Genomic DNA, 27989 nt, shown 5'->3' on the forward strand with positions numbered 1-27989 from the left:
GGGGCGCGGCGGGCGCCGAAGATGCGCTGGCAGCCGGGGCTGCGCGGCGCCCCGCCGCGGCCGCGCTGCGCGGAGGAGGAGAAGGAGGAGAAGAAGAAGGAGGAGGAGGAGGAAGAAGAAGAAGAAGAAGAAGAAGAAGAAGAAGGGGGAGGCGGCGGTGGCGCGGAGCGGCCGCGGCCGCGGCCATGAGCTGCTCGGACGTGGCCATGCAGCAGCCCGCCCCGGCGGCGTGCGGGGCACCCCGCTATCTGGCCGGTGCCGCGGCCGCGCCCGCGGCGGGCTGCCCGCAGGTGAGCCGCGGAGGGGAAAGGTTGCGCGGAGAACCGCGCAAGTTGTGCTGGTTGGGCTGACTGGGGGGTGGGGGGGCTTTTTGGGGAGGCCCCCCCTCGCCTTAGCGGGCTGCATAGCGCATCGCTGGCTGGCCGGGGCGGAGACCTCCGCCCCGGCCAGCCAGCGATGCGCTATGCAGCCCCCAGCCTGATTTGGAGATGCGGGGAGCTGGTGAGGGTGCCCCGGAGCAGCAGAGCCTGGTAAGACCTTTTTTTAAAAGACAAGTAATTTTTCCCCACATTCTTGTATTTGGGGGGTGGGTGTTGGCTCGCTCGGCTGGAGCGGGGCAGGGGGAGAGAGTTATTTCTTGCCTTCTTCCCCCCTTTCCTCTCCGCCGTCGCTCCTTACTTGACGAGTCTCACTGCTCGCCCGCTTTGCCGGCGCAGAGCTGCGCCTTTGCCGCCCGCCGGTGCGGTGCGGTGCGCTCCGCGGCCGCGCACACGGGCGGAACCTCCGCCCGCCGGCGGGAGGGGACCCGCGCTGCTCCCCGCGGACGGGGCGCGCCGCGCCGCTCACCCCGGCTCTCCTGGAGCATCGGCTCCGGCGAGTTTCCAGCAGAATTTGGTGATCAGATGTATTTTTAAAAAAAAAAAAAAGAAAAGAAAAAAAAAGTGAATCAGGAAATTCTTATCAGGCTGACAGCATTTTTAGACTATGCAGTGCGTGGGTGAAGTGGGACTAATATTGACTTGGCCCTAATGTAGTCATCTGAGAATACATTTTTTGGTTGTTGCTGCATTCCATAAGGTTTTATCATTATTATCCATGAAGATTGTTTTCTCCGTACATGGGAAGTGACCCCTAATATCAACTTGCCTGGGAGACACGAATATGGGCTAAAACATTAAAATTCCTATTGCGTGTTATTGGTGTTTTTCTTTATTGGGGGAGAGAGCCCGTTTGCAGAAATGATACCCCAGCCAACTTTTCCAGGTTGCTCACGGTGTGCGAGTTCTGGAAAACTTGTGAGTTTTGTCTGTTGCAGCGTGCCTTCATTATTATTTCTTCTTTAATCTAGATCACAGCTTGCAGACCCTTCCATCTCTTCAGTAATTTTAGTTACAAACTTTGTATTTGAATATCTGGAGCTCCAGTTGTTAGCCTGCGTGGTTTGGAGGGAAAATGAATAAATAATCTCAAATAACTAAGAGACCTAGAAACTGTAGTTGAAACTTTGTGAACTTTTTGGCATTTAACTCTGTAGGTGATTGGCTGTATTTCTCTTCCAGATCTGGAGTGTAGAACACATAGTACACGAAAATCTATTAAACGATCGTTAGCAGCTGTGTCACGCTCAAGTGCAATTGCTTTTTATTTTTAAACAGAATCATGCAGTTTCTCCATCAGTTGAAAGCAGCACCATGTATGAAATGTCCCAGAGGCACCCTAATGAACGCCAAAGTTTCTTGAAATTTCATTTTAAATAAACCGAGTTCTTGTGGGTTATACTATTTGAGAAAAGTGGAGGTAGATATGCAAGGCAAGAAACGTAGATAGGTCTGTTGAGCCAACACAGCTCATGAGTCGTGGCCAGCACCATATATCCTGTTTCCACCAAAAAACATCTAAACCTCACTATCCTCCATGCTATTGACAATTTGTTTTTGTTAATCCAGCTCGCGCCAGTTTTCCTGAAATATTTGGAGCTGGAGAGTCTTCACAAACTAGTCAAATGTCAGACTGAAAAACCAAGTTGTCGTTGCTGAACTAAGAATGTTGCACTCTCTAATTCTAACAGCTGCAAACTTTAGAGCAGTTTATGTATTTTCTCTGAATCCAGTGGTTTTTAAATAACAAAAAAGTAAACCTAGAATGAACTCCTCATGCATTGTAGTGCAAAGATTTATTGTTTGGGTAACATATGACATTTTGCAAGTCTCTGTTTCTTCAGAATTGTCCTGTCAGGGACATTTAATCAACTGGTAAAGAGCATAAGAAGGAAGGGTAAAGTATCTGTTGCCAGGTTTTTGTTTCTTCTTACACATGTGTTCAACATGTAAAACGCTCATGCACTCTTCATGAGGACGATGACCATTTTAAAGAATGTTCTTCTTTGCCGGAATTAAAACTGTGGTTTAAAAATAACAGTGAGGGAAGATGAATTAGTCGGATATCTTAAAAATAAAACTCTGCATTGGAGCTGATAAAGCAGAGCTCACCCTTAAAATATCTGAGCACTCCATCGAAGCATTTTTCAGTGTTGTTGTACTACTCTGGTGTCTTTCAGTATCCAGTAAATGGTTTGTTTTCTGAGAGAGAAAGCTCCTTGGTGCTGTGCTTGGCTTTCCTTTCCTTCTTAGTGTGAGGAGACGTAGGTGTGTTGTTCTAACTAAAGCTTGTGCATCTTCATAGGTATTTGTAATAAATCTGTCACAAACGTGTAGTTGGTTATATCAGCTTTTGGTATCAGTTTTGTATCCTTTAAAGAGAAAAGCAAGCTCCTTAGCTGTGGAGCTGCCGTTGCAGATGTATAGGCTCAAGTTCTGGTCTGCAGTGTCTCTGTGAAGAGGTAACCTCATCACGTTTCTATAGGTCGCATGCTGCATACATGGGTCAGGAGAAGCGTCTCCAGCAAGCGCCTGGCATTGTGTCACTGCTCTGCAGTGAAAGGGTTTGGAATGGTTGTCTTTTTTTTTTCCCCCCCCTTTTTTCTTTTTTTTTTTAAATAACAGATCTTGGATTGCTTTTAAATGATGGACTAGCATGCACCTGGGTTGTGCAGAAGTGACACATTATCTCTTTTTTTTTTTTTTTTTAGAGGATGGTTCATCATGCCTTTTTAAAATTACCCTACTCTAAAGTTATTCCCACATTTCTGTATCTGTAGTTTTCACTCCCTTAAAATCAGTGCAGAACTGATTTCTGCCTTGCACAGAAATGCAGAATTTCTGAAAGCTTAACTTTCACCAATCCTTAGCCAAGAAAGGACTTGCTGGCAAATTAATTTAGATGGGACTTTTCTGAAAAGCGCTTAATGGACTGAAGCCTGAATTCCTATTAAATGTTAATGAGAGCGGAGGCTTAGCACCTTAGATCTTTGAGGTTGCTGAAGTCCAGGGTGTTTGCTGGAGGGAACTAAGTGGAATATGGATATATACATGCTCATACAATGCCAGAAGGAACTGATGAAAATGGGGTGTGGCCCTAATTCTGCAGCTAAATCGGGGTTTCCATATTCCTTTGCCAAAAGACAGAGCGTGTGTGTGCCGGTGTTACAATATGAACTTGTTCCTGTGCATGGTAAGAAGCCATGCCTGCGGGAGGGTAAAACCCTGCAGAACAGCAAAATTAAAATGCTCTTCATCGTACACTTTCCTGAGGGGCTGTGCAGCTGTAGTAGTACATTTCGGCTTTCTTATGGGTAGGGTGAGGAATGGGTGTAACAGAACTGCTCATTTATAGAGACTCTGGAAACACATAATTGGTGAAGAATCCTGTTGTGTTCTTGGTGCACACAAAACGCCGTGATGGCTTGCTATGCCCTGTCAGTCTAGGTACAGCAAGCTGCAGAGCTGAAGCTAAGGTAGGATTCACCCAGGCTCACTAACAGCTGAGCTTAAGACCTTTGAAATGGGAAGTTACAGTAAATGGTAGTTTTGGAATTTCTCCATGGTATGTAGATGTAGAGAGCTAAGCCAACACCATCCTTGCTAAATCAAGTCTTGCATAAAGAGTTGTGATGTGCTCAAGTCAGACTTTCTGCCGTTCTGTAGACAGACTTTTTCCAGATAAGGGCTTGTCTTCATTAGCAAATTAGGTCGCTAACTCAACTCTTCCTTCCAAACGAACAACATTGCAGACAAGGATAAGTCGCGTTTAACGTTGTGTCAGCTGGCTGTAGCTAAACCCTAATTCATGTACTGTAACTTAGTTTTTCAGTAAAGTTCTTTGTATCACATGCTCACAACTTTGAGGATGGGTTTATTATACTGCTTTTACTCTGTGGCAGTCTGCAGTACCTTAACACAGCAGATAGAAGCAGAAGATGGCTTCATATTCAGTTTTTGTAGTTCAGATGCTTTCTCAAGGCTTGTTCTGAAGCCTGACTTTTGCCCTACTACTGACTTGTCTGGAAGTTGAATCTTTAAAGGCACCTCTCAAAACCCTTTAACAGCACCTCTTGGAACCCTTTAAAGGCTACTCTCAGGTTTAGAGGATGCAAACCCTGGATTAAGTCTTGCCCTGTATGTGGGACTTTTGTTGTTTTGTTTAATCCCATAAAACACTGCTGTTTTAAAAAATTTGGCTTGCTATACTTTGTTGTTCTGATTAGGACCAAATTCTATTTGATCTTCCTCTATTTATGTAAAAATAGAGCTTCAAACTTTAATGGTACACCTCTGTTTAGATGTACAGCAAAAGATGTATAAATTCATTCTTTTTCTAGTGCTTCCCTCCATCAGCAGAGCATAGCAGGAGCTCCAGGCTCTACTGCTACAAATCCAGTGGTTCACCTGAAAGCAAGCGTGTGGCTTTGCTCTTGGCTTGTTCATTTGCAAGGGTAGAAGTTAGCCTTTCTTGTTTTCAGGGCATGCTGTAAATACTGCTTTCAGGCCCAGCATTTGATGCCCTGACTGCTTGAAATTGTCTTCTTCCTTGAATACTTTCTGTGTTATCAATAGGAGCCTGCTTGGCAGACAGCTCCGCAAATGGAGGACTGTCCGTGATTTGCCTCAAGTTTGTTGCTGAAATTCCTTCTCAGAAGCTTATGTCAAATGACAGCCTTTTTCTCAGGATAGGGTCATATAGTATTTCCTCAGCGTAGTTATTCTTTATTTTTGGTTCCTGTTCTTTCTCTCATAATGGAAAATCTGTAACAGGTGGCCACAGGCACACCAGACTTTCATGCTTGGGAGCATAAAGGACCATATGCTGTATGATGGTATGTATGGAGATAATAAGTTGAAGGAATAGGCAACCAGCTTATATGAAAAATAAGAGCTGGCCTGAATTTTCAAACTGGCTAAACTAAAACTTTCTCTGTCCTCAACTGTGCTTGGTTGTTTTTCTGTTTTGCTGCTTACTAGCTGGTTTCAGCTGGAAGCGAATTTTTTTCAATTTGTGAAGAGGAGTGTTCTGACATTTTTACCAGACACCCTGGGTGAGACCCGAGAAGCCTTCAAGTCAGTTGAACTTTTGCCATTGGCTTTAACGTGGCCAGAATTTCACTGCATGAGAACCATTTTGCTTGGTTCTGCATAGGGTATGTTAGAAAATAACAGGAATCTTCAAGATGTGGGTTCTGTGTGAGATTTTGGACCACATGCTTTCTTAGTCTAAAAGTGGTCAGTTTTCCTCCAGAAGACAGAATGATGCTTATCCAGCATAAACCTTCTCTTTAAAATTCCCGTATTAGCGGTGATTTGCTACTGACCTTTAGCTTCCTTTTGTTAGACAACCTGCAGTTAAGAGTTTAAATTCTCTTTGGAAGACTCTGTGAATAGATGAAATAACAAAAATAACGTTGGTTTAAGCTGAATTCAGTCCATGCTGTACAGCACTATTTACCCAGAGGTTGTGCCACTCATCCTTCAGCCACAAATTGGGGCCTATTTTCTAAGCTGGCATCAGGTGCTATAGACACTGAATTTCCCTATTTCCCAGTATGCTAAGCTGGCTTTTAATTCTGTGTTCTGAGTCTTGGCCAAGATGAGATTTTGTGTGTTTGTTTTGTTTTTCAGAGGCTGCTTAATGTCAGCCTCTAGTTTGTAAGGAAGAAAGAGGTGGATTTCATGAATATATTAAAGTGTTTGTGATCTGAATATAGGCAAGAAATAACATTGTGTTTGGTCAGAAAATACTCTTCGTAAAGATCTTACAGATGCTGTTGACTACTTAAATATATGCCAGAACTGATCATATGATAAAAGTACAAGTGAAACTGGGCTAGCCCAGATTCGTTATCAGAAACTTAACCTGTTTTTTTTTCTGTTTTGGTCTCCCCCACCCCATGATGGTGGGACAAATTCATTTAGCAGCTGATGATCTTGCATACTTTTCCACTCACACAAGTGCAGTCAGAAATGCTGTGAGAAGATTCTGTTAAGGTCAGAACAAGTAATATGGAATTTTTATGCAGAAAGGATATTTTAAGGGAGTTCAGGGGAGAAAAACATTATTAAAGGATGTATACAATGGAAAGGATGTATATACATTGCATACAAGGAAACTTGTTGAGTCACTTTATCTCACTGTAGTCTCTTATTTAAAGAGTTCTGTAATTACGGACTGATAATTTATTCCTGAAATACAGATTAATTAGATCTGTGTCTGATCACAGGCTTGATACTGTTTTGAAAAATCTTTTAATTTAGAACTCTCATCTTTTGCAAAAAACTCGCCACAAAACACAACTTTTCACTGTAAATAACTTCAGTCCTTACACAAGACCTTGTACTTGTCCATCAGTTCTACCATCTTTTTTACTTTTTTTTTTTAAACAAAAAAAAGGTCAGATTTGGTGTTTTCAAAAGCAGCAAGTGCTCAGAATATCTTGTAATGACTGCCCATGAACTGGAAGGGAAGGGAGGAGAGTTGAAATGGAAAATGAATTAGATTCTTAGACTGTGGAAGGGGGAACATTCCTGCACAGAGAAGCGACTCTGGAGATAAGTTTTAATTTCCTGAGCTCCAGTCTCTATATAGGAACATTGAAAGACTTCCTTCCTGATAACCAAGTCAAGCCAGGGGCTGGATTAGACGATGTGTTTCTGTATATAATTGCGTGCTTGTATATATATTTGCATACTTGCAGTATAAATGCAAATAGTATACCTATAATGATAGAAGTCAACTTTTAAAGTGTGTTGCACATATTCAAGGTCTGGCATATACACTGCCTGAGATGTTGTATTAGATCAGAATCTATTTAGACTGCTATAAAGGATCTGTTTCATACTTTGTCTCTACTAAAAAAACAAAACCCAAGCAAAAACCAAAATAAAACACCCTCCCCAACCACTTGTCTTGCATTTTTAACAGGATCTGGGTTATGGTGCACCTTTAAGAATGATCCAGTCACTGAGGTAGATGTGTTACAGATTTCTAATGCATATGTCTCCTGTATATGCAATATTGTTATAACCATTTCTGCCTTACTAAGGTCTCATCGCTTTGTGATTACTTAGGCAAAACCATGAAGTTCACTATGAGTGACATCTTAGTAAGAATTTCAGGAACAAATATTAGGAGACTTTTTGTTTGTTTGTTTACAGAAGGCACAAAGCATACACCAAAAAAGTATAGGTCGCCCCAAGTTCTGCATTTGCAAAAATATGTTTCAAAGCCTAAGATTATGTTTCATTTTAGCAATTTTAGTTTCTAGTAAAACTGTTTTAATTTACTGTTTCCATCTTTTGTTCTTTTTTTTTTTTTTTTTAAAGTGAATCCCACAGTTTTTCTTTATCTGTCTAAATATGTAATACTCTTCTAAGCAGAGCCATGGTATAACTTGTTTTGTGAAGCACAGATTTACTTGAATTCCAGACTATTGTCTGGATATCCCAAACTGTAAAAGAAAATTACTTACATCCCTCATTGCAGTTCGTGCAACAGCATCAGAGTTAAAGGTATTACTGAGCTGTTTTATGTTCTGTACTGTAATGGCAGATGCATCGTTTTAATTCCACTTGTCAATAGCTCTTTCTTACAGGTGTGGGTTTTTTTTTTTCATAACCATTCATAATTAAGACATAGCAACAGAGTATCTGTTTTGTATTACAATGAGAGAAATTGTATCAGCTTATACGATTTTAGGAAGCACCGAATGTAAATATATTGATGGTATACAAGATCGGAAAATGACTTTCAATTGTTTCTAAATCAGACAAGTGTATTGTATAAATGCAGCTTTATAGACTGTGTAGTTGTTTAACTTTTTCTATAGAACAACTTTGGAAAAAGGGAAAATAGCTGTAAACTTAAAGAGATTCTGATGGCGCTAAAGTGTTGCCAAGCAAACCATAAAAGATAAGTCAAACTGTAATTCTATAGAAAAGCTATGAAATACTTCTACATATGTGCTGTAGTTGTTTTTGGGTTCCTGAAGCTGCTTTTGTGTAAAGTCAGCTGTGGAAATGGCTGGCTAGCTAAAAGCTATGATTCCTGCAGCTTGACTGTTGTGGGGAGATTTTTTTCTGTGAAAACAGTTGTAAAGTGGAACATCTGAAAAATATGTTCCATGCAAAATGGATCTTCACACACATTTATTTTGACATTTAGGTTTGATTTGAGAGAGAGAGAGAAGATTCTGAAATAGCCATTCACAGATGGCTTGTGCGGGTTTTATTTTTTTATATGCTTCTCGGTGTTTTTGGTTTGGGATGGATATTTTTGCATGTGTTTGCAGACTTGTCAATCCCCCTTTTCCCCCAGATCACATGTTTAATTTTTTATGACTTGAATTTTTGTCCTTTTTACCAGAAGCTGGTGTTTAAAAAGTAAAAAGAAAAAAAGGAGGGGAAAAAAAAAAAACACCAAAACAAACCAAACCACCCCAACCCCAAAACAACAAAACACCCCAAACCAACCAAACAAAAAAACCCTCAACCCCTCCTCAAACCCCAATCACCACCCTAAAGTATAGCTTCTTATGATAAAAATTTTCTTGGCAGTGAGTGAGAATTTATGTATTTTGTGGACTTAATACAGTGGAAAATTTTTTGGGGAGCACCAAATTCTCCCATTTTTATGCCTTCAGCAACAAGTAGATGTGGGGAGTCCAGAAGGCCACATACTCTCAGCTGGGGGAGCGCAGCCAGCAAAACTGGGTGCATGCTTAGCTAAATGGGTGAAATGCAGACATCATGTATCTGGCCACCCCTCCGCAGGGCTGGATTCGACCTTTGTAGCCTTTACTGATGGGAATATCCTTTCCAGGTGGGAGTCAGGAGTGAATTGTTTGAGCCTGTCTGTTTTCTTTTGAAGGTATTGGGTGAAAGCTGTTGCCAATGAATTGTGGTTGTGAAATGTGCCTGAGAAGCAGGTTCATCTGTGTGTGAGGAATAAAAACTCTTAAGTGGCACTGGTAATCTCTTCTTTGTGAAATATCGGTGTGAAATATCCTGGTATTCCAACTGTAATGTTATGAAATGAATATTCAATATATTCAGTTATTTTTGTTTAAGGAAACCAGATGTTGAGCTAGCACTGAATGCCGTTAGTGATACATCTCTCATTTGTTTTGTTTTTAATCCCAGAAGAAGTTATCTGTGTACAACAAGATGCAGGAGTCTCTGGAAGTGACCCTTCCCAGCAAGCAAGAGGAGGATGAGAAAGACCAGCCCACCGAGATGGAGTACCTTAACTCTCGCTGCGTCCTCTTCACTTACTTCCAGGGAGACATTGGTTCAGTAGTGGATGAACACTTCTCAAGAGCTTTGAGCCAAGCCAGTAGCTTCAATCCAGAAACTGCCCTTACCAAGAGCAAGGCAGGGCTAAGTCCTCTGTGGAGAGGTAAGAGGAGCAGTAACTTGCTGTCTGTGGTGTGGCTTACTCGATCTGTGTTGTGGTAATGCATATTGCATTGCAGCTGAAATTTTGCTCCTCTGTGGAGGTGGAAAAATCCGCCTCAAATTTGAAAGAACTGAGGAGCTTTTTGGGCTTGAGTGATCTGAAGTGTTAAAGGGGGAAAGAGGCACCAAAGGCGTGGAAGAAGCAGGCACCTCTCTTCCTTGCCATAGCCCACGGCTCCACCAAGGCCTGGAAGGAACAAGGCAGAGCTCATGTGGCTTTATGAACGTCTGCTGCACGGTTGGAGCCTTATTTTTTAAGCTCCAAGTGTGAAACTTGGCCTCTGAGGCATGAGCAAATCTGTTTGGGATGCTGGCCTTGGACACGAGGAGACTGAACCTTCTCGGGTGACTTTGCCAGGCAATTAAGATTCGTCTATGTCTGCTTTCCAGGTAGGGAGAGGCCAGCACGGGCTGGAACAGGCTCGGGTGCAAGCCCTGGCCCACGTGGCTGCAGCTGTGTGTTGTGGGGCATTGCAGCCTGCCCATAGGTGGAGCTCACAGAAGAGATATGGCCATCGTAACTGGCTTACCATGTGTAAAATGGGGATGATGTTACTCTGCTTCTGAGCAGGGAGTAGAAACATGGTAGGTACTGTGAGGCATTTGCATACTGCCGTAACATTTCTGTCATGCTGTGCATATAAGCATGATCAGTTTAACAAAGAGCAAATCTTGCCAGGTGTATTAGGTGGACTTTACAGATAAAGTTTCAAAATTGGTGACTGGAGAAAGCGCTATTTCCATTTTGTTGAATGTGCAGTCTGGGTAGTCTTTCAGATCCACAACTGCATTATTTCTGATCGTGCCCTTACGTGGGCTGGCAAAAGACACAAACTAAATATGGTGAGCAATGGCCTTGCATCGTATTGAGTGACAGAGATACCGTGAGGATCCTTGTAGGTGTGGTGGTGTTCATAATCAGTGATGTTGAGGTAAGAGTGTATTGATGAAAGTCACAGATAATAAAGAGAGACGGAATTTTTGGAAACCACTGTAAAGAGAAAAATAGCACAGAAGGACTTGCTTTCCAGAAAGATGATGACAAATCCGAGGAAGTTTAAGCAAAGGTCAGCACAAGTGGCTAGGGAGCTAGAGGAATTTATGGCTTGAGCCGGGACCATTAATGTTAATGGGAAATTTTCCGTTGACTCGACTGAGAGCAGGATTGAACCTATGCTTACTAAAAAGGAGACTGGAGCATTTATAAATGGCCCAGACAGGCTGTAAATGTTTTAGAGATGGGATAAAGGCAGTCCCCAGAGACCCCATGCCTACAGCAAGCCCTCTTCACTGAGCTTGGAGACATACCATGGGTGAGGTTGTGTGTCTTCTCTTTGGCCTCAGACACCCTGCTGTTTTTCCCTGGCTCCCACCTCCCCAGAGGGCAGGGAACAGGGTGGCCTGGCGTTAGGGTTCTTCAGCCATGCAGCCTCCTGACCCTGTGTACCTCATGCCATCGGTGGGGAACAGAGGTCTGCATGTCCTGAAAGCCTTCCGGGAATAAAGTAAGGGGATATGCTCTCTGCCGTTGCTGCACCTGCTGAAGCAGTCTGAAAATCCCCGGGGAGACTGCTGGGCAGGGCTGCTTGGTTCTGCACTGTGGACACTAAGAAAGCTGAAGGTATTTGCTTCTCTGGAGAAGAGAAGCTGACAAGAGTTTTATCAGGCCCAAATGAGTGTCTGAAAGATGCCTGCTTGAAAAAAAGTGGGGAAAGAACCATGCTAACGCCTTGGTCTTCTGGTTCATGTACAGGTGTCGGAGATGCTCTGTTACAACAAATGGATGTGAATTTGTATCCCATTACCTAAAGAAATTAAAATATCATTAGCCTGAAGATCTTTTATCAATAACCTTCATGGGTAGACAGAATTTTTGTTGATAAATTACTCAAAGACAAATTAAAACAAAAAAAGCTTTTGCGTTTTGGAAGGTACAGATTTAAATGGAAAGTGTGGGTATGAACTGGCTACTGAGCTCACTGTGTTATTTCTCCTTTACACGAAAGGAGGGATTAGTAACATTTTCTGCTTTTTTTTTTTTTTCATTTTGTTATGGAGTTTTTTAGTGTCTTGATGGAAGAGCAAACTGTAATTTCATGATTAAGGTGATACTGTGGGTTCTTTTGTTTCAAGGAGGCTTTTGCTTATGTATAGAAAATAGAACCTGTTGTCTTGAAAAGAGCAAGTTTTTGTCTTTTGTATGTGGTAAATTCTGATCAGTTTAGGCTAAAACTAACTTCAAAACACATTTGATAAAATACAGCTCCCTACAACAGGCTCTGGTAACATGGACTTTGAATATTCAATTGAGGGTGTAGCTACCTGAAATCTTTTGCAGGGGCTAATGAAAGTAATGATACCTTGAAACTAATGTTACCTTAATGGTATTTTTATCAACATATTTTTCCTAGCTGTAAGTATTGGGTTTCTTTTCTTTCTTGTTTTTTGTTTGTTTGTTTTGGGTTTTTTTCCATCCTGCCTTAGCTGAGAAGTAATGTTGTACTACAGAAAATTCCATACATTGTCTTCTTTACAGCATGTGCGCTTTGGCATTTTTTCAGTGCATGTTGGCCAGCCACCATGAACATTTGCATTAGTCACCACTTCGTGGTATCTGAGTTGTTGCCATCTCCCTGCCTCCCTGTACTTAGAATAGGAAACTGTGGTAACTGTAGTATCTTTCTTGGCAGTCAGGTTTTGTTAAATGCCTCTTTCCCCCCTCCTGAAAAGCCCGTGGAAGCTACTCAGATTATTTTTTTTTCTTTCTCAAGGACAGTGCTGAAATGGCTGTTTCTCCATGGCCATGTCCCATAAAGGCCAGGTACCTGACATGACGGTATCTGTAAAGATAATGGGTTGTGCTTGTTGTTTTAAAGGTGGGAAGGAAACGAGACCCTTCAAACACTGTGGAAATGTGTGGTGGTTGGGGGTTGTGGTTCAAGACGGTGATGGTTCTTGATGGGGTTGCTGCACACTTAATAGCACTTAGTAGTATCCTCTGTGGTCACTCAGGGTAGATGAAGTTTTCTTTCATGGTCATATAACCTGGATGAACCCTGTACCTCCAGTGATATGACTTGACCTTGACCGGTGAGGTTGGCCTCTGCAGTTACACTCAGTGGTGTCTCGGTAGGCGCTGGTCCATAACAGTTTCTGACGGGAGTAATGGCTTTGTGAAATGTGCACAGGTTTCACAAATGGAGATGACCAAACGTGTTTTCTGTGGCCTAGACCTTCTGCATGATTGGTAAAGCCAAGCTGGTATGCAATCTGGGATGAATTTGTATTGGCATAATCCAGTGGTTTAAAGTACTCTCTCCTGATATTAAAGTTGTCCTGCAGATACTTTGTGGTTTTCTGTGCCTTTCTGAAGTGAGATGGTTTGGATTTAGGGCTTTTCCATGCAGATAACAGCCAGATAGTTTCCAAAAACTCTTGATTATAGAGGTTAATTTTCCAGTATAATGGCAATGCATTGTCAAGCTGTGCTTCTCTGGTAAGCAGTGAGGAAAACAACAGACTGGACAAGAAGCAGCTTGATTTTGCTTGGGTGGTTTTTTTTTTGTTGGCCCTGCTGCCAGCACTGTAAACGGTGTGCACTCTCCATCTCAGCCTAATCCCTTGTAACAAGGAACAATTTACAAACAAGGAACAATACCAATTTTGGAGGGGTGCTGAGGCTTCTGTAATATGCTTGAAGCTCTCTCCAGTCTTCTAGCATGAATTACAATAGAAATACATTGCTTAAAAAAAAAAAAAAAAAAAAAGGCAACCTTTTGAAGAAAGTCATGTTGGAGTAGTTTGCTAGATAAGCTTGCAGCCTCTGAAGCTGTTTGGCACAAAGAGAAGTTCTCTACGTTTGTCCATAGTGCGTTTGCAAAGTTTGTTTCCAATACTGGAAGTTAATCAGGCTCAATACACTGCCTAAATCAAAGCCAATTGATGTGTGGAAAAGTTTCTGTGATTTTAATGGATTTTAAAACAGATACATGAGTGTCCTAGTGATGCAGTCAGAAAACACTTTTATACAGTTTTTGTTTCCAAAATATTTTTGTGTAAGCAAAGTTCAGAGGCAGGAGCGTTTGAAGAATCTGTTCATTCTCAATGGTGTCTTCACCCAAGCCTCATTCCAGTTGCTTATTAAACAAAGCAAAACAAAAGGTCATTTAAAAAAAATAATATAAATATTTTTGTAAATGTTATATGAGGAACAGAGGATTCTTCGCCTCATCAAATATTAAACTTCCCTGGCTTTATTTCTCCATAGGCTATTTTTATGACTGTTCTTTCATCAGAGGTGAAGTCCTGTATTTTTATGTTTCCATCGTTGACCAAAAAAAACCCCCTATTTGAGCTGAGACATATTGCATGAAGCAGTACTTTCAAACATGAGCTGGCAAGAGGATTGTGAGAATGGAGATGCCAATACTTTCCTACACATCAAAAACACTAACCGCTCCTTCAAAAGAGGAATTTTTAGAATGTGATTTCATAATGTAGAGGTATTGGAATCCATTTAAATACAAGTTGAGCCCTAGCTGTAAGAAGTACTGAGTCTTTTATTTCTGACAAAACGTTCTTGTGGAAGATCTTATCAATATGTATAAATACCTGATGGGAGGGAATGAAGACGGGGAGCCAGGCTCTCCTCAGCAATGCTTGCCAACAGGACAAGAGGCAATAGGCATGAACTGGAAAACAGAATATTCCATCTGAACACAAGAAAACAGTGGAACAGGTTTCCCAGAGAGGTTGTGGAGTTTGTATCTCAGCCAAAATTTGGCTGGACACGGTACTGGACACCTGTTCCAGGTGACCCCACTTGAGCAGGGGGGTTGGACTAGATGATCTCAAGAGGTCCCCTCCTATCTCAACTGTCCTGTGATTCTGTAATTGCTGAGGAAGCTTGAGTTCAGTGTTAACGAATTTCAGAGAGCAGAAAATCGTTGTGGGGTTTTTGTTATTAAATTTGTTGTTCAGCTTCAGTCATACTTCATTTCTCTCCTCTCCACCAGAAAGCTCAACAATTTCAAGCCAAAGGAGCAGTTTCCCAACTTCATTTTGGACCAGCTCTTATCAGCCTCCCCCTCCACCATGCCTAAGTGGAGTACACCCTGATTTCCCTGTTACTGCACCAGGCACCTTCCCAACACCAGATCCCAGCAGCTGGCCAGGACACGGCCTTCATCAGACTGCCCCGCCTCCTCCCCCTGCTGCATCTGAATCCTGGCATTATCCTTTAGCATCTCAGGTGAGCCCTTCATATGCACACATGCATGACGTGTACATGCATCGCCATCACCCTCACCCACACATGCACCATCACCATCCCAGCTCGCACCGCGACCCTCGGTACGGGTCCCTGCTGATGCCATCAGTCCGCGCAGCCAGGATTCCTGCTCCCCAGTGTGACGTGACAAAGACAGATCCTGCTGCTGTCACCAGCGCTACCTCAGCATGGGCTGGAGCCTTTCATGGAACAGTGGACATTGTGCCAAGTTTTGGGTTTGACACAGGTAAGGTGGTTCAATTGTGTCTGTGAAATGTTTTAGCAGGAAGGGTTTGAGCAAAAAGTGGGCTCCTTGCAGCTGAAGCAAGGCTTGTTCTCAGAGCCTTCTCCAAATATATTTCCAGGTGGGAATCCCTCCTGAAATTGCTGTCAGGGCAGATGAGCTGTGAAACATCCAGCTCTCACTGCCTTTTGCTGAGAGACCTTTGTCTGCCTTAGTCCCATTCAAGCCAAATGAGTTGTGACGTGATATGTTTTTTTTGGTTTAAATCTTGTGGGAAATGGTTAATTAAACCTCCATGTGGAAGCTTCCAGCTTGTTCAGCTAGTTCATGTGTGCATTCACCAAAATATAGCTCCAATGAGGACTGAACTAATAACTTGTCAGTACATGAGGATTGCATCTTACTCATCTAAATTGGAACAGATCAGCATTTCCTTCCTGTGTAGAATCCAGGTGTCACATAGAGAGTAGAGATGCTAGTTGAGCTGTGCTCACCATCGAACTAAACTTCTTTCTGTAGGGTCTAGGCAGAGGTCTGTGAATTAGATTCATTCTACTGCAGCATCCTAGCCATGAACTACACCTGCATCTGCGAGCTTTGACTGGCAGGCTCTCATCTCAGCATTAGGAGCAGTTTAGCAGCCCTCACTGTTCGTAGTTGCTTGTGATCAGGTGATGGGTGACTAAGGTTCCAGCGCATCCACCCTGGAGCTCACATGCACTATTGAGGTCTCCTTTTTCTGCTTGGTATTTGTCTCACCAGCAGCAATCCTTGCAGATCAGTACTTTTTAAACGTGTTTTGTTATTTATTAAGGAAATACTATGTTTGTATCTCTGTTCCCTTTTCCTTAAAGTATCTGTTTGTCTCTTTTTTTGATAGCTGTAGCTAACTGATTCAGTGTGTGAGAAGCACTTCCTTGCTTTGATTAGTGTGCAGGGGAACAAAGAATTGGAGGAGGAAAAAAATGCTGTTTCTTAAATATGGAATACTATGAACCCAAAACCCAATTATAACTGAGCTAACCTAATACAAATTTCTCTCTCTTCCTTTAATAGCAACTGGGAACCAATAATCTCTTCTAAATGCCATGCCACTTGCTGCCTCAAGAAATTAAGAAAAAGCATAATAGAATTCTTAACACTGGACAATTTTATATCTATTAATAACATTTCGAGCCATGCCAACGATACAAGAGGAATTACATTTTATGCTTGTAATGATCAGACAAGACTGAGATCTCAAGTTTTGCCCTTCTGATAAATTCCACAATGGGAGTGAGCTGCCTTCTCTGAAGCGTGAGAAAATTGTCACTGTCACTGTTAGAGGGGACGAGGCCCCTGGTCTGATGGTTGCCCCAACAGTCCAGCTCCAGAGCTCTGGTATTTGACTTACCTTTTGAGGGTGGAGCCAAGAGCTGCGTAAGGGATTGTTAGTCAGGAGAAACCACCACCTGGCTTAGGTATAAGTCCAGCCTAGACTGTGAGTTGTTTTAGTGCTGCGCAAGTTGGTTTGCTTACTGCTACTTCGTTGGCAGTAATGCGTCTAATAAACCAGGTGCTTTTTTCTCTTTTCTGTAAGAGCAGAGTATGTCAAAAAAAGGACTGTGGGTCCTAGCACTGCCTTACAGGACTAATATAGCCTTTACTTGGTGCTGCCTGTTCCTTGTGAAAATCCCTATGGAGGGGTACAGTTGGATGCTAATTTTGTCAGGATCCTGATTTGGCAGTGCTTAACAGTGGCCTGCATGGCTTGTAGTTGTCTACTCAGCGTGGGAAGCAGTGGAAAAGGCCTGAACTGTTAATTTCTGGCCCGTGCCTGATGTGTGGGTTTTAGTCCATGAGTTCTTGTGGGGGAAAGAAAGAGGGGAAATGTGTGACTGGTTTTCAGGAACAGAGGATCTCAGCAGACCAACGTCTCACTTGTCTGAGACTATTCAAAATGGCCATGAACTGAAACACAGCAGCAAAACCTTATCAGGCAGCCCCAGTTTGGCATGTAAGGCTTTGGAAGCAAGGGAGCAAGCAACGAAACACAGCAGGTAGTGGCAGCCTGTGACATTACAATTATTTGCTCTCTTCCCCTACACACTCATCTCTCCTGTGCAAGCAGAGGCTTGCTGTGAAGGGCAGGAGGGCTCTGAGCTCCCTTTTCAGCCTTGCCTGCAGCTTGTATATTTGAGACAAATGCTTTGGTGACAGGCAATCGAGGCGTGATCATAGTGAAAAGAGGGAGCATGATTGCCCCGGGGTTTTGCGTGCTTGTCAAATGGTGTCCTCCTAGGGAACGACACCGTGTGCTGCTGGGGAGAGGAGCGGGCTGCTGAAGCACCACACTGAGTCTCATCCAGCACAGGCGCTCTGTGTCCACTCCAGGGGAGGATTATACTGGATAAGTCTCTGCACTGCACAGAATTTCATTACATTTAACTCTAATGTGAGACGGCAATCTCAACAGAGATGCTAAAAACTGAAGGGGCTGGAAGAGTGTACTGGCTTTCTGCGGTGTAGAAGTGATTCTCCAGAGTAGGATAAGGTTGTAGTGGCAAGAAAACTTCAGATCTGGAAGTCTTTGCTCATATGTCCGTGGAGAATAAAAGACATCAACCTGTGGAGCTGTCAATATATCAGATTCCATGAGCTTCAGGTGATTTACTTAAAAAAGCTCATTTGGTATATACCTAGACATTGCTTTTCAGAGCCTTTCAGATACAAAAATTATTCCCTCCCCTCCCCTCTTACTGTGGGTCACATTTCTTGTGCTACTGTCACATGCGATTATAGAAACATTTGCAAAATTCCTCACGCTGAATTATATGGAATGGTAATGTTGAGATTGGGGCAGGCTGGCTGTAATCTTACCCTCTTCCAGCTACATTGTTGCATCTCTGCCCTCCTAAGACAAATACTCGATCTCATGAATGGATGATGCTGCATCACTTCAAAGGTTAAGAGGGGATTCCCCTTGCATGAACGGTATGGTTTAGGAATTTATGTTTCAGAACAGATTGTGTGGGACATCGGCGTATCACTGTTCATAGAGCTAACAAAGTATTGATCTGTCTTGCACATCTGTTTGAACTTACATGGTCCTGTTTTAGAGGATGAAGAGGGATTTAGCTACCTGATTCCCATTAAATGTGGCTTAATCCTCACGTTGTGTACTCCAAATTAACCCTTTTAGAAGCTTCTTTATTGGTACAAGTGGGATTAAAGAAAATGCTAGTCTGCATCAAAACCTGTTAAAACCTGTTAAATTTGTGGCTACTGGTATGAAGTGTCTTTCCAAAGCTGTAGTGCCCAAGCTATAGTGCTCCATACAAAAGTATGTTTTATATCAAACATTGATATAAGCACAGCACGTCTGTGCTTTAGGCCACAACTCCCTGCCATGCCGATGTCAAGCAAAGCCAGGTCAGCCTTTACCAGCACTGGCTGCGGTTCACTGGGTACGCACAGAGAGCATTGCTGCAGCTGTAATCCCATGGTGTCAGGGCTAAATCCTCATGTTTACGTTAAGGGTGCACAAGCCGAGTTGAGCACTTAAGACCAGCAGGGTGGGGAGGGAAATGACTGTCTTGCAGTGGAGCTGATGGCTACGGACATCAGTGTTTTCCTCAGGAGCAGGGTGGGAGGCTGCCCTGCACGCCGGGCACTTCAGGTGGTCACTCGGAGCCAGTTGCACTGGCAGATGCCAGATCTGCAGGCAGCCCACGGGGAGGAAAGCAGTGCAACTTGCCCTGCTACTGCAGAGCCTAGGAGGATATCCTGTCCTGCTGTTGGACAGATGTGCTGGAGGAGGCTTCCTGTAGCCCCAGCACACTAAAAGCAGCATGGGGTTTTAGGGCTGTAAGGGCTGTAAGTCTATCTTAAAATTTGAGGTGTTCATCCTTTATCATCCAAAGTTATGCACATTAAGGTGCGTAACTTTAAATTTAGGTGAATTAATCGACATCCTCTAGTCCTGGCTAACTATGGAAAGTCCTCTTTTGGAAATGCCTGTACACGTCAGCGTGTCGTGCTGGATATGGAATTTGAGTGGTCAGTCTGCTGCCTTCTGTAGAGTTGTCTCTGTTCACACACACCCCGCGAGTTTGGCACAACTCATTAAGTTTGTTTAGATGTTCCCACAGAACCTGCATTCTGCTTGTGTGGCAATGAGCTATAATGCTGGTATCCCAGAGACAGGGAGTTGTGGTGGTGTGGCAATACTGACTCATGCAACACAAGAGAGGATGTCCTTGCTGAGAGGAAAATGTTCTTGCAGCAGGCTGCAAGTGAAAGCGCTCGGTTACTAGCAGGGTTGCACTTGCATGACTTATTAGGACTGCAGATAGCCTTGCCATGAAGGAGATGGGAATATAATGAGGAAAAGGCATGGAAAGTGTTCCACATTCAGTTCTGTAACTAAGGCAACTTTGGTTTTTTGTATTGTTTTCTCTGGCTGTTTAGACTTAATAGCTATACCTTAAACCTCCTTGTTACAGTTATTTCTGTTGTTGCAAAGGCACCTAACTAGGAAGGTGTCTGTTCAGCTGGTTATTCCCCTTCTACCAGTTGCCACTATCAGGTGGACATTCTCTTAAACAGGTGTGTGTGTGTCATTTTTTTTTAAGCTCCTAGGAGCCATATAACCTGTTTCTCTTCTCATAGGCTTCCGTTGCCTTTAGTGTTCCACTGGTGAACTTAAATGACTTCCTTACACTCTGAAAGGTTTCTGCTGTCTGACTCCTGGTTTGGTTTTTTTCTTTTTTCTTTTTTCTTGGTCATCTTTGTTTAGAAAAATTGTAAACAGCAGGGGAAAAATAACACAAAATTGTCATCACTAACTGAGGTGCTTTGAAGGAAACTAACAGCAGTTTATGATGACTCTGCCTGTGAATGACACTGCCAGGAAAACGAGTAATTTTTAAGCAACAAGGAGACATCATTGAGTAAAGAGCCTCTGGACATGTTTTTAGGGATGCTTCAGTTGAGGGATATCCCAGGTTTTTCAATCTAAAGAATAAGTGCAAGCGCATGTGAAATGGAGCAGAAAGCCACTGAACAGGGTTTGGTATGCTATACCTGTCCTCTGCTTTCCCTGTCTGTTCACTGTTGGACACACAAATGTTTGGACACTACTTAGGAATCCTCACATGGATAGAGCCATACGCTGTCATCTTTTATGTGGCTGTTAGTTGTTCTGTAGCTCAACTCTAAAACGCTGTTGATCATCATTAAATGTTTAACTGTTTGTACTCTTAAAATTTTAATAAAAAATTAAATCTGAACCCATCATGCCTATTAGGCTTTCCGAAGACATATGGCTCTTCCTTTGTGTTTCATTATGTGATCAGATACGGAAATGAGAGATCCAGGCTTAGCACATGGATCTATCAATTTTCACAGGTTAAAGATCAAATTAACATGGAGCTTCAATGGTCGCAATGTCATTGAAGTCTGGAGTTGCACCTACTTACATTAGTGGTGAAATTGGCCTTAAATTCTTAGTAGATCAGGTAGCTGATGCATTGGTAGCTACACTATGTAGCAGGGCAATATGAGTCATATATATATGTAGTCTGTATAGCAATGATGAATTATAGAAGGAAGGGCACCTTCATTTCACAAAATGTGATTTACTTGGCTCAAATCATCAAGGGGTAGGTTTTGAATTGATGAATCCTAACTGCCTTACTACCTCTGAAAATCTGTGCCTGCAGATCTCTCCTTTTTACTTTCCCTATAAGTGAGCAAGAATGCCTCTTCTTTGGGAAGTTTCATCTGCACATCCCCCTCTATTGTCTGGATTTTAGGTATACGCCCTGTTGGGTGTAAATCTAGCGAAGCTTGAATCCCTCTGGAGCAGAGAAATCCCAGATTATAACACAGGTTCCAAGTCTATAATGCTAAAGCCACAACATAGCACCACATTTATTAGATAGCCCTCACTTTTTATAAAGGAAAATGTTAGAGGAACTCATAACAAATGCAAGCTGAAAATCATTAATTTTTCCCATGTGGAAGCACTAGCCATTCTTGGCTAAAAATCTGACACTCTGTAGGTGAAATTATTTGGGGGTTTTACATGCTGCATGAACGTTTTCCCCTCTCTCCTCTGTAAGGTGAAATGCCACAGAAACTGTGAGATCCTAAAGCATCACAGACCTTTTCTAAAAGAGGTAGGGTCTTTGGCTGGCCCCTGCCAGGAAAAATTATTCTGTTGTGTAATGAATTATCTATGCAGACCTTGCTGGAGGATTTTATCATGCCATGCTCCAAATGAGGTCAAAACAAGGATTTTATCAGCATTCCTGAACTGCTTGAGCCAGTCTAAAACTTAAGTGTGGTTTAAGCTTATCCCACATAAACCAAAAAATTGGGAGCAATAGTAATGTTACTAACAAGTCCACTAGGCTGGTAAATTGTGGAGGTTTTTTTTTTTTTTTAAATCAAAAACTGTTTATCCTTACTTCAGTTTCTTGTGGAGGGAGAAGAAAAAGCTGTATCAGATTCTAATTTATTTTTTTTTTTCTTTTCTGAAATGTAGGTCTACAGCATCAGGACAAGAGCAAGGAAACTTCTTGGTTCTGAAGTTCAGAAAAATTAAGACCAGCTAGAGCTGGAGTCAGCGCAGCTGGGCGGGCGATGTAACAGTCGTTGACTCCTGCATGGGGCAAAGGACACACATGAAGATGAAGAGCCAACCATTCTGGTTTTGCTATTGAGCCTTTTGTTTGTAAGGCCATTTATGGGTCCCACAGTGTTGAAAAAAAACAAAAACCTAACTTTTCTTTCTTTCTTCATCTGAGCCTGCTGCAGCTGGGCAACCTAACTCCTTTCTGCTCCTTTAACAGTGTTTTGTTTTGTTCAGCTTGATATTTTTATGAACAGTCTCAATTGTCAGGAAAAAGACTCTCCCTTGACTACAGTGCGCCTTTCAGGAATACAGTATTTTGTAGCTCTTTGTGCATCTATTTTTGTAGAAATACAGAAAGTTTGGGTAAGGATTGATGGGCTATTTTAGGATGACATATTTTTTTAAAAAAAATTGTAAAATTGTTAAGTTCTGTTTAAAGAACTTGCTCTCAGAGAAGCACTGGCAAAAAAAAGTATAAAATGCTATTTTTAGATGTCTGTGATGTGTTTGTGCATTTTGGGTTTTTTTGTTTGTTACCTCAAATGTCTATCTTTCCTTTCTTTTTAAAGAGCTAAACCTTCCCTTGTTTCCACATTACTAGATTTTGATGTTTTTGTCCTTTTGTCCTAGCTTAAGCAAGTATAATTCTCACCTAAAGTTTCAGCCAAATATTTTCCTGTTGTTAGATTGTAGTAAGGGTGTTTTTATTTTCTCGCTTCTAAAGGTGGCTTTGTGCTGTGCTGATTGTCAGAAACTTGCAAACACCTTTAGCATGGAGCAAAACTTGGGGTTACAGGAACTGCATTTCCAACCCAACCATTCTTTCAAAATGGACCAAATACTCTTACAGATTTAAATCAGACATGAGTTTTGGCCTCATCTATGATCCACTGCAGCTGTTGAACACAGTCACCTATGGGTTATGTTTTAGGCCCTCATAGTGCTAATAAGCATCAGTATACTCTAACTCATGAGGCAGGAGTTTCAGTTAAGCCATTTCAAGGGTGGTAACTTATAACATCAATATTCAGGAAAGAAATGTCAGTTTTATAAAAATGTGTGACTCGTGGAAACAAAATGTTTTCAACTGACCTGATCTGTCTACTGAGCACCTGAAGGAAAGAGCTGAAATTTTCAGCTCCTGTTGACTTCAAAATCTGTTTGTCTAACCTCAGTTTTGCTGTGGGCCTTATGAGACCCCAGCTGCAGCTCTTGAATTTTGTAAGAAGTTGCACGTGCTCAGCGTGCACAAATTCAGGCTTGGCTGTTGTCTGGGTTAGAATCTGAACTTGGAAATGACATGGCCATGTCTAGCCACAGTGCTCTGCAAACTGTTTGGGAAACCCCATTTCTGGCCTGGGCCTTGGGTCTGACTTGCATAATAAGGACTTCAGTTGAAGCCAAGATGAGCACAATCCAACTCTGAATAAGGGCTGCAAGATTACTCTTGGCAGCCCCAGTCCTGTGATGGGCTGGACCTGGGTCAGCGTCCATGCCCAGCCCTTGGCAACTCCAACGAGTGTCAGCATGTGCTTAGGTGGGACCAAGCACAGGACTGGGGCCTGGGTTGCCAGATCCTTGCTATTGCTTGGAGGTGTTGCCTTTCTGCTCTGTGCACCCAGGATCCCTCTGTAATATTTCCTAAGGCTCTTAACAACCTATTATATTTGTTACCACTGTTTTCAGACATCCCTGTCTGAAAGACAAACAAGTTAAATGGAAACCAAAACATAAACACATGGCTGAGATAAGAAACAGTTTAATGTTAAGGCAACGAGCATTGTAAATGTAGGTTTGTCAGGTGGAGACCACATGGATCCGCATGTGGAAGGGGAGGGGGAGTGTTGGGATGTGCACGCCACTCCGAGGTTCAGGCCTCCTTCCCTGCGCTGCTGCTTCTCTCCAGGCTTTTTGAACTTGGTCCTATGAGGTGTTGAGTGTTCTGCCTTGCCATGTGAGAGGGCTTGACATGCTGGCACTGGAGGCATTAGGGTTATGTCACAATTTGGCAAGATCCTTAAGTGTGTACCTTGCTGATTTGAAGTTTTAGACAGTGTAAAAGTGCTGAATGGACTGTGTTTAAATATTACTTTAAAATAGTAGGGTTGTAGTTTTTGTGCTGGGATGCTGAATTAAATGTGGTGGGGTTTTTCTCCTTGTCTTTATAGTCCATCAGCATTTCTTTCTCTCAATAAATTTCACTCTCATTACAGTTCTATATATTATTGCTGCTCTGGTGGAGCTAGCTCCTCAATTTGTCAATGAATTTGTAATGCAATGGGAAAACTGTATGGGAGGGAATGTAGTAATAGCTGCCATGGTTCACTTTCTTATTGGGATGGTATAGTTCAGGAAATATCTCAAGAATAAGAGTTCTGATATAGGAATTCTGACAGTATTAGGAATACTGGGAGGGAAAAAAAATCCAAGGTTTGGGGTTTTTTTTCTGTACTTGTCAAAGCTGGAAGGCAAAGAGGCTATGTATCCTCTTTGAACTTCAGGGCTGGAGAGTTTGGGTAGCAGGGGAAGCAAAAAAAAAAAGCAACAAGACTGCAAGAGCAGTCAGTTCATTGCCTTCCTCTTTGCAAGTTCAGATAATGAGGGGCCTTCTGTTTCCTAGATGTGAAAGCAGAATGGGACAGGAAAAAGCAGGCCCACAGTTGCACTGGAATTCCTTTCTGGATTGTTTTATTGAGTTGATGGGTAGTGGGGATGAATATGTGGTGAAGCTATTGCCTCTTCCACCTCAAGAACTACTGGTATGTGCCCAGTTTTCACTGCTGAACCTGTGAGTGTGCTGAAGGAACTTCTGTTGCTCTGCAGGCTCTGGGAGACAAGTGCCAATAAAAACCTGCTATTGTCTATAGCCATTCATGCACGAGTCAACTTTGAAAGTCAAATAAATTCATTTTTTTTCCCTCACTCACTAACCATCCTCTGTACTAACAAGCAAGTTGAAAATAAAAGCACAAGTGCATAGCGGTAGCCCTACTTCTATGTTCTACGATTTGAAGGATGGGAAAGAAAAAATCCTTCCCTGTGACAAACTTTTAAGTTAAATTCTGCAGATTTACTTCTCTCTCTCTCTCTCTCTCACGCACACTTATACACACGCACAAATGTGCTTATGAGAAGCAGATGCTGTGATGGTTTTGTTCTTGAAAGAGGAGGGGAGCGCTTGCTCACAATGTTGCAGTTATGGAGAATTGATGGCAGTGAGAAAGAAACAGAAATATTAAGACTGCTCATGTTTCCACAGATAGGAAAAAACGGCCCTTAAAATCAGGTCACAGACAAGTTATGTGTCTTAATGCATTACTAAAGGAGTTGTTTCATTCTTTTTGTGTGTGATGAGTTCTGATGCTGTCCCAAGAAAGTGGATGATTCATTTTGCAAGGACTTATAAAACATGATGTACTCTGTCACTATTTCTGGGAGAACACAGGGAAATCATTGTTTTATTTCAAGAAAATCTGCATACTAAACTCCAGGATTTTATTTTATTTCTATTAATGTTGAGAAATCTGCTGACAATTTTTGTGTCTTCATTTGAAGACTGGGAGAGTTCAAGCTGTCCACCAGTTTTTGAAAAGCAGATACCAGTTTTTTTCAACTGGGCATTTCCATTCCAACAAGATGATGGAATAGTGCAGCTACTGACCACCTGGCAGATTTGATTTCTGGAGAGCTGAATAAGCTATGCTTGGCAACAGTAAAATATACTTTGTTCTGATTCCTTTCCTCACCAGTTACCAGTTTATCTGATGCCTCTTTCATAGCGTGAAGATCTTCAGTGAATGGCAGTTTTCTCTCAGTTGTCTGCTTCTGCCTCAAACCATGCTTTCAAGGATGAATCTCTCATCACAGCTTTCAGAGAGAGCAGAGGTTGCGGGAGGGCAGTGTCACATTTCCTACGTGCACTTAGCATCAACTTGCCTGTACCCAGCCTTTCTGCTTCCAGACTATTGTGTATGTCTTTCTCTCCTCCCACAATTCTTTCTATGTATGTATATATTTATATACATATATATACACACACATGTAGCTATACCTGGTTCCCTCCATTCCACCCTCATGCTTCAAATGCATGTCCTTTGGAAATGAAGTGAATGACATCACTAAAGTTCATCTGAGACTGAGAAAATGTAGGCATTTTATTGCATTCTCTGTAACCTCAGGAGTGGGTGTCTCCATACTTGTAAAAAACCAGAACCAAACAACAACAAAAACCCAACCAAAACCACCCTTTTCAAAACCCCTGATTTGTTGTATCTGTAAACATGACCATGGAGTCAGCAGAGTTGAGTAAAGAGGTGCAATATATTGCCTTTCAGCAGACAAGCATATCTTCTTGAATATGATTAATTAATTTCAGGTACAAGCTTTTTCTCCATATCAATGGACCAGCAACATATATTTCTTATAAACAATTTAGAAATAGATATATTTTTTAAATTGACTTCTTGGCTTTAATATGTCAGCCTTTGAGCTTTTAAAGGGTATTTGGATGATAAATATTGTTTGTGTGTGTATTTTTAAAAGAAGTTGGTGCATGTTGTTTGGAACTGAAATCTCATGTAAAGCAGGAAAGTATTTAAAAATAAATACTGCTTTTACATGTTAGCCCTATGGGCACAATCTGACAGTTGTGATGCAGGAAGATGTCCCTTTAAAGAGTAAGGGACTCTTGCCTGAGGAAGGTCAAAATCCAGTCCCGGTGACAGGAGAGATGGGAGCAATCTTCTTGCAAAGGCTGAGCTAGTAGAGCTGTGAGCAGAGATGACCCTCTCCAGCATTGTATGTAGATGGTTGGGCAGCCACTGCTCAACATATTAAAATTAGGCTGTGTTGAGAGGTTTATAGTTGCCCCATCTTGTGGGCTGAGCTGGTTGCCAAGGGGAATTAGAGGTGTCCCTGGAAACCTGTGTTTTAGCTGCCCTTGGTCTGCACAGTGCCCATGACCTGCTCGCTGTTCTTGCTTTGCAGTCTTGCTCATGGTGGGACCTGTGAAAGCTGGGCTGGAGTTCCCTGTGATATGCAGGATGTTTTTAGCTCCCAATAAAGATAGTTTAGGTATGGGGGTAGTTAAAACACCACAGCTATGTCATGTACCTGCTCAAAGGCTCAAGCCTTCAAGATGGATCAGCTGTGCATCACTGATGGCCATTTGCATACAGGAGCCCGAATACTGCTTCCTCCCCTTGGTGTCTTTGGAAATCTTCAACGGCATGGAGATCATTGGGACCAGCCTTGAATGCCTAAATGGCAATCCAGTGTTGGCTAGCACAGCGTGGTGGCCTGGGGTCTGGTCCAACATTGGTGGACATCAATTGGAATCAGCATTGATTCCAGTGAGCTTGGGCTCAGGTAACTAGTACCTATAGACAACCGATATTTATAGCAGTTGAGGTTTACAGTAACCTAGTAAAGTATCTGCAGAACTATGCTGCACTTTCCCTGCTAGCTGTTTGTAGCTGTTGTTTAAAACCATCAGTCAAATCAGGGTCCCTCTCCTCCCCCGACCTGTTTTCTAACCCTGCTTCCCTCAAAACTCTATTGAACCTTTTTGCTCCTCTCATCAAAACTGATGGGGGGGCTTTGTATAAAGAAAAGTGTCACTGTTTTAATTACTGAATAAATAATTTAATGTGAATTTTATTGTTACATTTTTTATGTAGCATTTTTTTGTTTGGTCTGTATTTCTCAACAATTAGCTAATGCTTTCTTTTTATTCTTATGCAACTGAAGAACTCATAAATCTGTTTGTAAATTACAGCATTCTGAGTTTCTATTTTTTTTCATGAGATTAATTTTTAGAGCCAAGGGTTTGTCTTCTGTTGAAAATGTTGTAAAACAAGTGTTCTAAACTGGTTCTCTACTAAAATTGGATGGAGTGAAAGCATAGCATCAAAGGGATTTTAAACAGGGCTCTCATGAAGGCACTAGCTTTCCATTTCAGATACTGTCAATTGCTTTTGCTACTATGTTGTCTTTTTTTTTTTTAAAAAAAAAAAA

The 27989-nt window shown here is 42.2% G+C and overlaps 1 protein-coding gene across 2 annotated transcripts; it reads left to right on the forward strand.

Moving 5' to 3' along the window:
* Positions 1-177: 177 nt before the first annotated feature.
* Positions 178-27752, forward strand: VGLL3 (vestigial like family member 3). Of its 2 annotated transcripts, none has more exons than XM_074813335.1 (4): positions 178-290; positions 9528-9783; positions 14858-15358; positions 21885-27752. In XM_074813335.1, the coding sequence occupies exons 1-4, from the start codon at positions 186-188 to the stop codon at positions 21926-21928; spliced, it is 906 nt and encodes a 301-aa protein (XP_074669436.1). In that variant the 5' UTR covers positions 178-185; the 3' UTR covers positions 21929-27752. The 2 variants fall into 2 exon arrangements, with proteins under 2 accessions (XP_074669436.1, XP_074669444.1); XM_074813343.1 differs by lacking the exon at positions 21885-27752 and adding an exon at positions 16412-16615.
* The last annotated feature ends 237 nt before the right edge of the window (positions 27753-27989 follow it).

The sequence above is a fragment of the Strix aluco genome, chromosome 2 (assembly GCF_031877795.1).
Source record: "Strix aluco isolate bStrAlu1 chromosome 2, bStrAlu1.hap1, whole genome shotgun sequence".
Taxonomy (NCBI): Eukaryota; Metazoa; Chordata; class Aves; order Strigiformes; family Strigidae; genus Strix; species Strix aluco.

What these genes read in the sequence shown, in the direction of transcription:
- VGLL3 (XM_074813335.1), top strand. Translation starts at nt 186, where the DNA reads ATGAGCTGCTCGGACGTGGCCATGCAGCAGCCCGCCCCGGCGGCGTGC. An exon ending in CCGCGGCGGGCTGCCCGCAG is followed by an intron (nt 291 to 9,527) that starts GTGAGCCGCGGA and finishes TTTTAATCCCAG; the next exon opens with AAGAAGTTATCTGTGTACAA. An exon ending in AAGTTTTGGGTTTGACACAG is followed by an intron (nt 15,359 to 21,884) that starts GTAAGGTGGTTC and finishes TCTGAAATGTAG; the next exon opens with GTCTACAGCATCAGGACAAG.